Here is a 12,324-nt window from a genome sequence, read left to right as displayed (position 1 = left end):
AGGCGGCGGCGGCACCGCCCGCGGTGCCCCGGAAACAGCGCCGGGCCCGGCATGGCGGAGGCGGGGGAGGCGGCCGTGCTGGCCTGGATGGACCAGGCGCTCGACGTGGTCAGTGCGGGCCGGGGCTCCCGCTGTCCCGCGGGGGAAACCTCGGGCAGCCCCGGAGCCCCTCACGGCAGCGGGGAGGGGAGGGAACGGGGGCCGGCGGAAGCTCTCCCCGCTGCTGTGTCGCTGTCCTGTGCCTCTCGCCAGTCTGTCTGTCTGTCTGTCTGTCCCGCAGGCCAAGGAGGCGCTGGAGAAAGGAGAGGTTCCCGTGGGCTGCCTGCTGGTCTACAACGGCGAGGTCATAGGCAGGGGCAGGAACGAGGTCAACGAGACGAAGGACGTGAGTTGAGGTCGGCCCGGGGGCACCGCGGCTCGGCCGCCGCCGCCCTGCGCCGCGCTCGTCCCACTGCTGGGTCTCAAACGTGCTCTCCTAAAGTCACCCGGGGGTTAAGAGGGAGAAATGACTGTGCAGCCTTTCCTGATGGAGTTCTGTCCACAGGCCAGAGCAAAAAAAGCTATTTCCTGTAGATTTTAGACCTATTGCAACTTTAACCATCAAATTAGGTATGAGATCTGGTGCCGAGAGAGCTATTAATGCCAACAGAGATTTTGTACAACTGGAACATTTGTAGAAATTAAGCTGACTGCAGGATCTGACTGTAATTTTTATTAGATGTCTCAAATCCGAAAACATAATAAAAAGTTAAAATTAGTCTTTTAAGCTCAAAAATGCGACAGTGCAGATGAATCATTGTAGTAATTTGTTCTGCAGGACAATCTGTAATGCATTAAGAGGATTTTAATACAGCTTTAAGAAAGCCAGATGACAGAGAAGTTAGGTATCTCATGTTACACCATTGTAAACACCGTGGGGAAGCAGACACTTCTTGGGAAAGTCTTGCCAGGGATACTAATATTGTGTAGAAATCACATGTTAATAGACAGAACATAACTGAAAAGTTATGTAAAAAGTTTTGAAAAATTTACCAAAATCAACTTAAAAATCTCAGGGAAGCTTTGAGGCATTTTTGATGTCAGGGCTGTCTGAAGGTGAATACTAAAATGCAAGTAGCCTGATTTAAAAAAATCGGCTGGGTTTTGGAAACAGGAATCAGTTAATATCTTTGAAAGCCAAGCTTTTTTTTAAATTGCTGCTTAGCTCAAGTTTCAGTTCTTTTGTGGCTCAATTTTCATAAATGTTTATATTATAGTGATTGGAAATGCTGGGTACTTAGTGCTTCTAAATTTTTTATCAGATACGTAATTGCTCCATGTAGTCTAAAAAAACAATGTAAGCTTGAAAGAAGTACTTGGTATGAAATGTGAACATAGGAAATTGTTTTCAGTTTTCTCCTAACGATTTCTGGCTTTATTTAGGGAATAAAAGCATTTGTTTTATTGTGGAAAAAAACCCAATTCTCTTGAACATTGAGGCAGTTCCAGCAGACATCATAAATGTCAAGGTCTGTTTTAAGACTAATTTCTTGTCCCACCTTATATTGAAGGTCTTCTCCAGAACATCATTCCTCAGATGTCTAAAAAAATATCTGATTTCCAGTTTCAAACTTTTTATGTTCTGTTTATATCCCCCTGTTCTTGTGCCAGCATCATCACTTATTTTACATAGCTTGGATGTATTTAAAGTCTTATTTCTTTACAGCTTTTGTTTTCCCCAAGACAACTGTTTAATTTCCTCTCAGAAGATAGGCTTGTTTTCTGTGTTCATTATAATAATTCTTCTACTTAGCCATTCCAGCTTTGATTCATTTTTTCTTGAATTCACTTAACCAGAACTCTGTATTTTATTCCAGATGGACTTGTGCTTTGTTTGATAACAAAAGTACTTCACATTTTCCCTGGAAAAAAGTCCACCCATCTTTTCTGGAGCTTCCTTGGTCTTTTATGCTGTTTTGTTATTTTGAATTTTTTTTTTTTACTCCCATCTAGAAGGCCATCCACCTCCTGAGTGAGAGCCTCACCTTGTCACTTCTCGTGATGTCTTTCATCATACAAAAGACATCACATCATCAGCTGTTTTCTGTAGCATTTCCAGTTAATGCCAATGACAACTGAAAACACTGAAGCCAAATGATCTTTGAGTGTCTATGACAATGAGTTCCTCCTGGACATATATTTCTCCTGTCAATGCAATGTCTCTTCTTTTCTTGCTCACCTTACACTTCTTGCATTAGGCTGTTTTCCCCACTCACAATAATTTCACAGGTTGTGCTGTGCCAGATGCACTGGAGATGTCCAGGAAGACTGGTGTTTCTCTTGCCTAGAAAAAACATTTGTCAAAGAAAATTACTAGGTTAATTTAGTGGCAGCTATCTTACTGGGTTTTTGTTTAATTTACCTTTTATAAGGACTAGTCCTTATAACACTGCTTTCAAAGGTTTGTAATCTTGCCTGTTTTATTATTGAGATACTCCTGGATCTATAGGTGTCAGGATTGTATGACACCTGTCCTTCCTGGTTTTTATTACAGTGATTCTGTTTGCTCTAAAGGTTGCACTCATGCAATATTCTGCCTTAATGTATTAAAATATTGCTGTAAGACTGGCAGCTTTCTGGCCTCCATAATGCAGCTTTATAACATACTGACTTTTTTAACTTCATGAAAATTTTGTTCCTGCTTTGCAAAATAGATCTTCAGTCCTTCCCTGCAATTCTGCCTTTGGTCAGGAATCAACTTGCCTCTGAGCCTTTTGTCAAATAAATTCTGTCTTCTCCTTAAGCAGGAACCTGCATCCTCTGATGTAACGGGCTGCAGGAGCAGTTAGGAGCAGGTACTGTCTTCTTTAGGCCCTCTTCCATTATGTTCCTAAACTGCTCATTTTGGCAAAAAGATTTAGTTGCCAAAAACTCCAGTGTTTTCAGGCTGTCTTCTGTCACCCTGCATCCTTTTTTTTTTCACCTGCAGCATCCACAGCAGAACACATTAATGTCAGAAATACTGCTGCTTACTTCTGTGGAAGTTATTTGCAAAATTACTGGTCATTGTATTCTTCTGGGAGGAATTGCTGTTGGGACAAGGGAGTTTGTATACAGCTGTGTTTGGTTTGTTTAGTTTTATCTTTTTAGGAGCATGGTTGTGACATCAGCATTTCAAAATAGTCAGACATGGCACTACTTGTCTTTGTTGGGCAACAGTGAGCAAATGTCTGTGTAAGACATTGGGTTTAGACAGGCTGGCGATTCGTTCACAAGCTTGTGCCGGTGCTGCGTGCCCTCTGGCAGCTCCCACACTTGCTTGTTCACAGTCTTGCCTCAGACCAACCTGAAAATTTTCTCCCTTACAACATGTGTGATCCTTCCCAGCTAGAAATGGTTTTTTGGCATCTCTATTCCCACATGTGATGCAATCATTCACTTCCCAGTAAAATGTGCTCTGTCTTAGGTCCTTTGTTGATACACACAGACATCTCCTCTTTGTTCTGTTCTGTTGTGTCATTGTAGCAAGTGTCCTGCAGGCACAGTACTGGATAATTGAAAATGAAGTATTGTTTGTGTAGTGAAGCCACAAGATAACACAGAACTTTGAGCTTTGGCCCCCTTTACTCTCACTTGTTAATTATGGGCTAAAATTTAGAAAGTAAGCAGTTTAGGGCAGTGGTGGTATCTTTTTTTGTCTGTGAAACATTTGGGGCACTGTCAAGGCTTTCACCCCACAGAGTCAGCTTTTTTCCCTCGATATACCATTTGCCACTCTGTAACAATTCTCATTTTCCCTTGCTACTGTTAACCTGCTTTTGCTTTCTTGACTTTAAAGTAGTGTAAAATATTTGGCGAGTTAAACTTATGAATTGAGTCAGTGATTCAAAATTAAAATAATCCCTCTAATACGTTATTTCAAGTCTAAATAGGAAGTCAAAAAAAGGCTAGCTAGTCATGGCTTAATACAAAACAAAATCTTAAGACAGATCTAGAAGGTCAGTTTTTCCCTTATATCTTGTCTTTAATATGGACCTTTAATAGGTGTGTAAGGAGGGAGTTCAAGAAACAAGAAAGAAGTAGCATAAACCTTTCCCTTGCACATTCTTTCCACTTCTGAAAGTGAATAACTTAGGGTTATATAATAACTTGCCAGAGTCCAAGACTATATCTGGATCATTGTTTCTGATAGCTGTCCATGCACATATCCTCCATGAATTTGTCTAAACCTTTTTTGAACTCATTTATGTTTTTTGTTTCCATAGCATCCTGTGGCAATGAGTTTCACAATGTAATTATGTGATTTGTGAGAGTACTTCCTTTTGTTTGTTTTATATCTGCAGCCTGATAATTTCATTGGGTGCTCACTTGTTATGAGAAATAATAAATCACAGTTATAACTGATTTTTCCACATTTTTCTTGATTATTTTAAAAACCTCTACTGTAGTCCTCTTAACTTGGAAAACTAATGACTGTATCTGTTAAGAGCCACAGTCTAATTAGTCTCCAAATGGAGACTGTTCTGTAACTTGGATAATTCTTTCTCACTCTAAGGTGAATTTGTCCTGCTTTTCCTGTGTCTTCAAGACACGAGATGACCAAAACAGTGTGTAGTGCTTAATATATGAGTACACTGGTATGTAGTAATGTTCTATATTAGTGTAATTTTGTTTTTGTAGTTGACTTCTCTTACTGCAGAAGCTGGCAGAACCTGCAGCAGCTGCATGGCCTTTCTAGGAGTTTTGAAATGTTTTTGAACAGCATTAAACATGAGTCCTTTGTCATGAATTATAGAGCATCTCAGTGTTATCACCAGATCTTTACAGTGCTAAAACATTAACCCAAGTTCATGTTTTGAGAGGAAAATATCAAGGGACATATGAGGACATGCACAACAGAAGTACAACTATAATCTGGATTGATTCTTACTCTGATGCTTGTGTCAAAAACACCCTTTTTTTTTCAGAATAAATAGGAAAGAAGGAAAATACTAATAGTCTTAATTCAGATAAGCATCAGGCTCTGACTGAAGAGTCCTTTCAAAACTATTACTTCCTGAAATTTTTGCTGTGATATTTCATTGGTGTAACACAGTGGTGTTGCAGACATTTCAGAGCAGTACTGGAACATTACTGATTATTTTGGTCTCTCTGCAATTAAAGTCGACACTTCTGTTCAGGTTTTTGTGCTGTAGATACTGAGATACTAATCATTCAGTTGTCTTGGATAAAGGAAAGAGAAATTAATTTTCCTTTGTATTTTTGTAATAAGTCATATGCTAAAATCCTTGCCTATGGCTTAAGGGACTTACTGTGCAGGTATGTTTCCCCAGGCAGCATTAAACCTGAGGCAAACTGAAAATGTTGTGTGTAGAGAGCACACCAGTTGCAGAAACATACTGAAATTGTTGCATGTTCACAGTGTATTCATTCCTTGTGAGCACAGAAATATTGGCAGAGGGAGGAGCACTTTGTTAATATTTCCAGAGAAAGTAATTGAGCCTGTATTCTTGCTTTTGGAAGTGGAGTGGACTATGGGCTACATCAGTTGTGCCAGTGGGCTTTATGTGTCCCTTAAGCCTCAAGTAGAGCTTTCATGTCTTGCCTCACTGTACCGGCATGACTGAGAGAGGAGAACTTCAGAGCATGCTCCTCTGCCTAGGAAGAAATAGAAGAAAAAACTGGCACTTGTACATCTTGTGTGGTACACAGGTTGTGGTTGAATAGTTTCTTTCTTGGGTTGAGTATTTTTTCTGCAGTCTGGGTGGTATGAAATTTGCAACTTGAATCAGCAAAGAGCATTACATTACTTTTATAACAAAATTGAATTAATGCAAACTTTTAAGAAAATACTTATTTTTATCTTCTAGGCTACTCGACATGCAGAAATGGTGGCAATCGACCAGGTCCTTGACTGGTGCAAGCAACACAAGAGGGATTATAGGGAAGTGTTTCCACAGCTGGTGTTGTACGTAACTGTAGAGCCCTGTATCATGTGTGCAGCTGCTGTGCGCTTGATGAGTATCCTTTCATGCTGACTCACACTGGGAAACTCTGTGTCAAACCATTACTCCTTTGGCAGTGAGCCCACAAAGAAAGGCTTGGCAGTGTCAGGGAAGAAAACCATGAGGGGTGGTTTGAGGGTCTGCACCCACCTCCATGATGAATAGTGAGAGATTCAGGAGTGAAAGAGAGATGCAGTTATAACTGTAGAGAGGTGCGGTTATAACAAACAACAAGTTATAACAAACAAGCTCTTAGAGATTAAAAATACATTTCAGAGATGTCTGTTAGCATATAAAATGAGCTATAATATCACTCATATAAAATGAGTGTTCAGTTTTGAATGTTGTATCAATCAGTAAACCATGTCTTTGTATGCCCCTGCTTTGGGGATTCGTGATTCCCCTTTTCTGAGATAGGCTGGATGTGCATCTTCAGCAATACATCTTACATCATTCAAAAGTAAATTCCAATTTTATAAGGGAGAAATTGTAGCTCAAACTAATTTAATTTGAAGAGTGCAAGCACATTGTAGGAAATTTGATGACTGCATTGATCAGGCTTCTGTACTTCCTGCTTGTTTTTCACTCATTACCTTGACTCACTCCCATAAATTCCACGGGTCGTGTATGGCTGTCGAAATGAGCGATTTGGAGGCTGTGGCTCCGTTTTGAGCATCTCGTCCGATGATATGGTGGACTCAGGAGACCCATTTGAAGTAGGCTGTAAAATGTTTTCCAGCTAGAGTACTGGGCTTCCTCACTAGGCTTCAAGAATGTTACGCATCACTTTAAGGGGACACAGATGGAAGATGATCAAAGTCAAGTAAACTTGGCTTAATAAGAAAATAACAAAAAAAATTAGGTTGTTAAAGAAAATTGAGGAAAGCCCTGATGACAGTCTTTAATTATTTAAAAGGATGTGTCAAAGGGTAAGGGAGAGAATTATGCTTGTGGAATAAGGTAAGAATTAAATATATCTAAAATATGTGTAATACTTAGAACAGTAAGTATATGCTGCAGGAAGAGATGAGGGAAAATTATTTTAAGCTGCAGAATATACAAACACATAATCAATAAAGATCAAGTAACAGCAGCTTACAAAATTAATGGGTTTTAGTTGAGCCATCAGAAATGATTGTATTTTTGTTTTCAGTCTGTGTGTTTATGAGATAAAATGTATTAGCTTACATTTACTTCATGTAGTTCAAATCCCAAAATAAATCTGAACTGCAACAGTAGCGGAGGAAATTCAGTTTAGGTATCAAGAAACTTTCTGAATAGTAAGGATACTGAAAGAACAGTGTCTGGGGTGATTTAGACATCTTTGTCATGTGAGAAAGGCTGGACAGGCATTCAGTGGAGGTCGAGTATAAATAAATCTAGGTGCTTTACAGCATGATGCTGCCTATGTGCCCATTACATGTAGAGAGTATTTCTAGCATTTTATTTATTACATGATCCACAGTTGTACATGATCTTGCCTTGTAAAGTGATGCTGATTCCTGGAGTTCTTTTCCACATTTCACATAAAGGATTTAATGAATGTAAAAAACAAGTAATGTATTTTGGAAAAGCTCAAGGCTCGAAGAATTTCAGTCAGCAAGACAATACTGTTTGGTATCTAGTGTAAACATATTAAGCATCTTTCTGTCAGTGTGTCAATGAGACATCTGAATTAATTGGTGTACTCAGTACTGAAAGGGTGTTCATTTGCTAACATTGGCATGTGGTATTTAACTTTTTTATACATTCAGAAGAGAGAAAGGAGAAGGTTCTTGATACTATGAATCCTTTGTTTCTGTAGGCAACTGCAGTGGAATGTATAGGAGTAACTACTTATTTTCTAGCATGGGTGAAGATTTATTTAGTGTGGGTGACATTTAAATGCTTTGTCATTAGTATTCATGACATGGAAAAGCCATTTAAAGGACCAAAACGATCTGAAAGGTGACTGTTAGGAATAAAGAATAGGTATGTGGAAGAATTTTTTCTCTCAGGAATCTTGTATGTCTCTTATGTTTCCAAGTGCTTGAGTATGGGAGGTTTGAAACACATTAATAAGAATGAAATTGTAGATTGCATAAATTTTACATAATTTACTAAGAAAGTTTCTTTTGCCTAATATTAAGTTGTTAAGGAAATCACTTGCTCTACTAAGCCTCAATATAGTGTTTTCCAGATGTTTTAGGTATTAAACCTGAAATGGAGATTTTTTTCTGACCCCTAAGTTGACAGTACAGTTGTTTAAAATTGTTCTGTACTCAAGGCATTATTGTGAAGCATGGAATACATTATTCTCAGATGTGCCCACTAACATCCTTCTAATTTGAACAGTGCTCTTCTGGCTATCGTGCTGAAGAAGCAGTGGAATTGTTAAAAGCTTTCTACAGACAAGAAAATCCCAATGGTAGGTTTTACATTAATGCATCCATTTTGGTGCCAACCTAATTTAAAAGAATGTTGGCACTGGAATTACTGTAATTCACTTCTGATGATTCTTTTCCTTTCCTGTTTCTTGGCAGCACCAAAATCAAAAGTACGGAAAAAGGATCGGCGTCAGTAGCCCTACACCGGTGGGACACAGAAACCTACCAGAAAATGATAGGTTTCTTCAGCATACTGTTTTTTTAAAATGTACAGTTCAATCAAACTATGTTTCATTTTCTCCACAGAGTTTTTACTAATAGGATACTTAGTACCTGCTCCTGTGTTCCTATATTTATGATTTCTTGTTATCATGACAAAACAAGAGAATAAATGGCTGTTTTTGGAAAGAGGAAAATTGGTGGTTCAAGTCCACTCATTTACAGACAGATCCATTAATATGGTGCTTTCTAGAACACATTCTAGGATATTTTTTTTCCTTCTATGTATGGAGAAGCATCTTGCTTTTCTATAGGAAATGTTTGTTTAGGCAAGCAAGTTACTCTCTTGGAAGGTTACATTTTTAAGTCCTTTACAGTCTGTGTGTGTATATGTATTCAAAAGGAATTGTACAATCCTTGAAGACTTAGGACCATTGCAAATATTTCCTTGGTTTTTTTCTACCTTAGAACAAACCAGATTTTCAGAGGTAACTTCTGAAAGTCACATGCCTGTGTAGACAGGGACATACACACAATCATGTGTCTGTGTGTGCTGTTGCTTAGTAAGTAAGAATAAGCAAATATCATTTGGCTGTGCAGCACTTTCAGACAAAGTTGTGGAGAAACTCTCCACAACTCTCTTTAGACTGTCCACTCCTGTTGTGAATATCAGTGTAAGAAATACTTTATTTTTAAGTATCCACTAAGAAGTTTTCTCAGCTCCTAAATTATAGTAACCAAGATGGGCAGATAAAAGTAAAAACCAGGAAATGAAGTTGGTAATAACATGAATATAATATATTTAAGATATTTATCTTTTCATAATGTTGGTTGGCTTTGTCATTTCCGTGTTCTTTGCTTGGCCATGCAGTAATTTATAATCCAGAAGAGGGCCTTCAAGATCCACTAATGAATTAAGAGTAGAAGAACGGTTCAATCTTGATTGTATACCTTTTAGTGGATACTTACATGAAGGGTGAAATTGTTTGTAGTTTATTTGGCTGTTATTCAGAAATTTGAGAAATGCCATAGCTTTTTTATTTTATGCAGAAGAGTGTTCAAAATTTTATAACTATAAAAAATGAATACTATTAAGCTTTTTAGATATTTCAAATAAATACTTTAAAAAGTTTTTAAAAACAACATTAAAAGCATTACTTTGTCACCATTGCTCTTAATAACTTAGAATTTGTATTTTATGTATTTACTTGATGTTTACAAAGTGACATGGGAAATAAGCATTTTTACCATAGTATCTATTTTCAGAGTTTAGAAATAATATTTCTTTGACTTAAGCCTTTTAACTGATGTCAGTAGCCTATCCTATTCTCCTGACCATTACTTAGAACCCTCTTTCAGTCTTTCCCATTCCATAAACAAAAGTTATGACTGTGTTTGTACATTTAATCTGCTTCAGAGCTCCAAGGGCTTGTGAACCAGACAGCTAAGCTGGAAAAGCCGTTTAGGAAAAGACCATTTTTAATGACTGGGATGGCTTTATTGGAAAGAAACAGGCATGCCTGTGGTTATGGTATTTGGCTGGTGATAGAAGAGGGCAATTTATCACTACAGATACATTCACATCTCAGCTGGACCATAATTTTCTTACATCTTGAAGAAGTCACTGAAGTCCAGATTAAAGACATCAGACATCTGGCTTGTCACTGACATCAGTGACAGTAGGAATCGGAGCCTTCATGCTGTTTTGAATCAGGACCTAAACCTTTCCACATCTTTTCTTTTTCAGAGGGGCTATGAACACTTTCCTTTCCCGTTGTCTTCTTTCAAAGAAGGATGTTACACACACTGATGTGTGACGGTAGGAGCCATGTAAATAAGTAGAAAGATTACTGGTAGTAGGACAAAACACATTTTAAAAGCTTTGTCCAATTTTTCAACCCTTAAATTGGAACAGAATTTTTTTGTCAGTGGTAACCTGTCACTTAATGTAACAGTTCAAATCTTGTGCAAAGCCAAAAGAGAGTGAAGAGGGTGAGAAAAATAAAAATTTCTGTTGAGAGTGATCAAGGCTAATAATGTGCATCTTGGAACAGAAGTAGGGAGGAAAAATAGTGTAGCAGGATAAAAGCTGTCATTTTCTAGAAAGGTTGTAAAAAATACTTCTGTTTAATGTATAAGCAAAAGGACAGTGGTCTAGTACTGAGGTGAATTTGGATGGGGGAGGGGTTTGTTTTGTGTCTTTGTTGTTTGGTTGGTTGGCTGGGTTTGGGGTTTTTTAGCATAATAATTAGCTTGGGGAACAAACTGCTGAAAGATTACACAGGAAGCAAAAATGCAACCCATTCATCTGAAAATCCTGCTGTGTACCTGAGTAACAATAAATGCAGATACACAGGTATTTTTATAAAGCAAACAAATCAACTCCTGTGTGAACACAAGCCACTCCTCAGAGCCATGCAGCTGGCCCCTCCTTGCTTCCCCCCCGCCCAAAATAAATGAACCACACACATCTCACCAGGCAGCAGGAGCCAGAGAGGCTGGTTTTGTGCAGCTGCCCTCAGAGGTGCACCTCAGGCAGGTGTCCCAGTGTGCTGTGCCACAGCTCTTCCTAACCATGACTTTTGAGCTTGTCAGGATATTTTAGAGTCAGATTTGCAAACTCGAGAGATCCACAAGGAATTACAGAGATCCTGGGTAGAAGGTTCTAAGTTCAGGCTCAGAGAAACCTCTCCGTGACTAAGCGCAGGGGCTGGGAAAAGGCAAGAGGAAACCATGACAATTACGAGCCAATGAACTGACTGGTTTGGGTGCTCCACATCACCAAACGAGCTTAGCAAGAAAGAGAATTAGAGAATACAGAAAGAATGTTAGGAAAAGAATTGAAGCATTCTTGGGAGCTTATTCAGTGATAAGATTCTTGCTCATAGCTGCAGAAGCACAGGCTTGGTATGTAACTGCTGCCACCAGGTGAAATCCTGCAGCAAATTGGGTTGCACATCCTGGAAGAAGTATTGCTGTCTTTGCTGGGTGTTGCTTGTTGTCTTGGTATTGTTGTCTTTTGCTGGTGTCAGGCTTTGGCACTAGCTTTAGAGGAGTGTCAAGAGCAACAACTCTTAATTGTTACTGACACCTGGAAAACTCAAGAGCAGCATCTTATAAATGGTGCTATTCATTTACACAGTGCTTTTACTTATTTTTATCTATTTGTTTCTAGGTTGCCACATAGCAGGCCTCAAGAGCAGCAGTAAATATATTTAGCTGGTTTATTTAAAGAAGTTTAAATGCTTCACCATTTTCCCCTTGCTGCTTGATAAATAAACGTTTGGGCTTCAGGGTTACATTTACCTTGGACTGCATTTTTGCCAGTTCATCACAGGTAAACATGATTTTATTTCTGCCTTTGGTTTGCTTGTCAATAGTCTGACATCAAATTATATTGAACCAGCTAGGAGGGCAGGAAGCAAAACAACACGGCTTTGTCTCTGCTAAACCGATTACAATTGACAATCCAAGGCTATAATAAATATGTCTTGTGACTTGCACACTAGAGGAGAGCCTGAATTTAAATTATAGCTTTGGGTTTTGAAATGCTCACTGATCCATTCCATTCCCATTAAGAGTGCCTTCCGCTCTGCAAAATTAAGTGATATCTTTACATGACAGTTTAATTTAATTAATTTGTTTTTCGATACGTACGTTTATGGAGTTTCTCCATTAAGCTTTTGAAATGTCTGTAGGTCCTATGCATTAATGTAAATGCGCCATGGTCCGTAATTACCTTTGGCAGGCTTAGG

The 12,324-nt window shown here is 38.7% G+C and overlaps 1 protein-coding gene across 1 annotated transcript; it reads left to right on the top strand.

Moving 5' to 3' along the window:
* Nucleotides 1–34: 34 nt before the first annotated feature.
* Nucleotides 35–8,766, top strand: ADAT2 (adenosine deaminase tRNA specific 2). Its single transcript, XM_005518648.3, has 6 exons — nt 35–108; nt 281–385; nt 5,850–6,000; nt 6,594–6,700; nt 8,319–8,391; nt 8,507–8,766. The coding sequence occupies exons 1-6, from the start codon at nt 52–54 to the stop codon at nt 8,545–8,547; spliced, it is 534 nt and encodes a 177-aa protein (XP_005518705.1). The 5' UTR covers nt 35–51; the 3' UTR covers nt 8,548–8,766.
* Nucleotides 8,767–12,324: the final 3,558 nt, after the last annotated feature.

The sequence above is a fragment of the Pseudopodoces humilis genome, chromosome 3 (assembly GCF_049639895.1).
Source record: "Pseudopodoces humilis isolate 2021_Gansu_Grassland_sample_001 chromosome 3, ASM4963989v1, whole genome shotgun sequence".
NCBI classification, from domain to species: Eukaryota; Metazoa; Chordata; class Aves; order Passeriformes; family Paridae; genus Pseudopodoces; species Pseudopodoces humilis.
The sequence above is the reverse complement of the archived record's forward strand: the minus strand, read 5'-3'. Positions and strand labels throughout refer to the sequence as shown.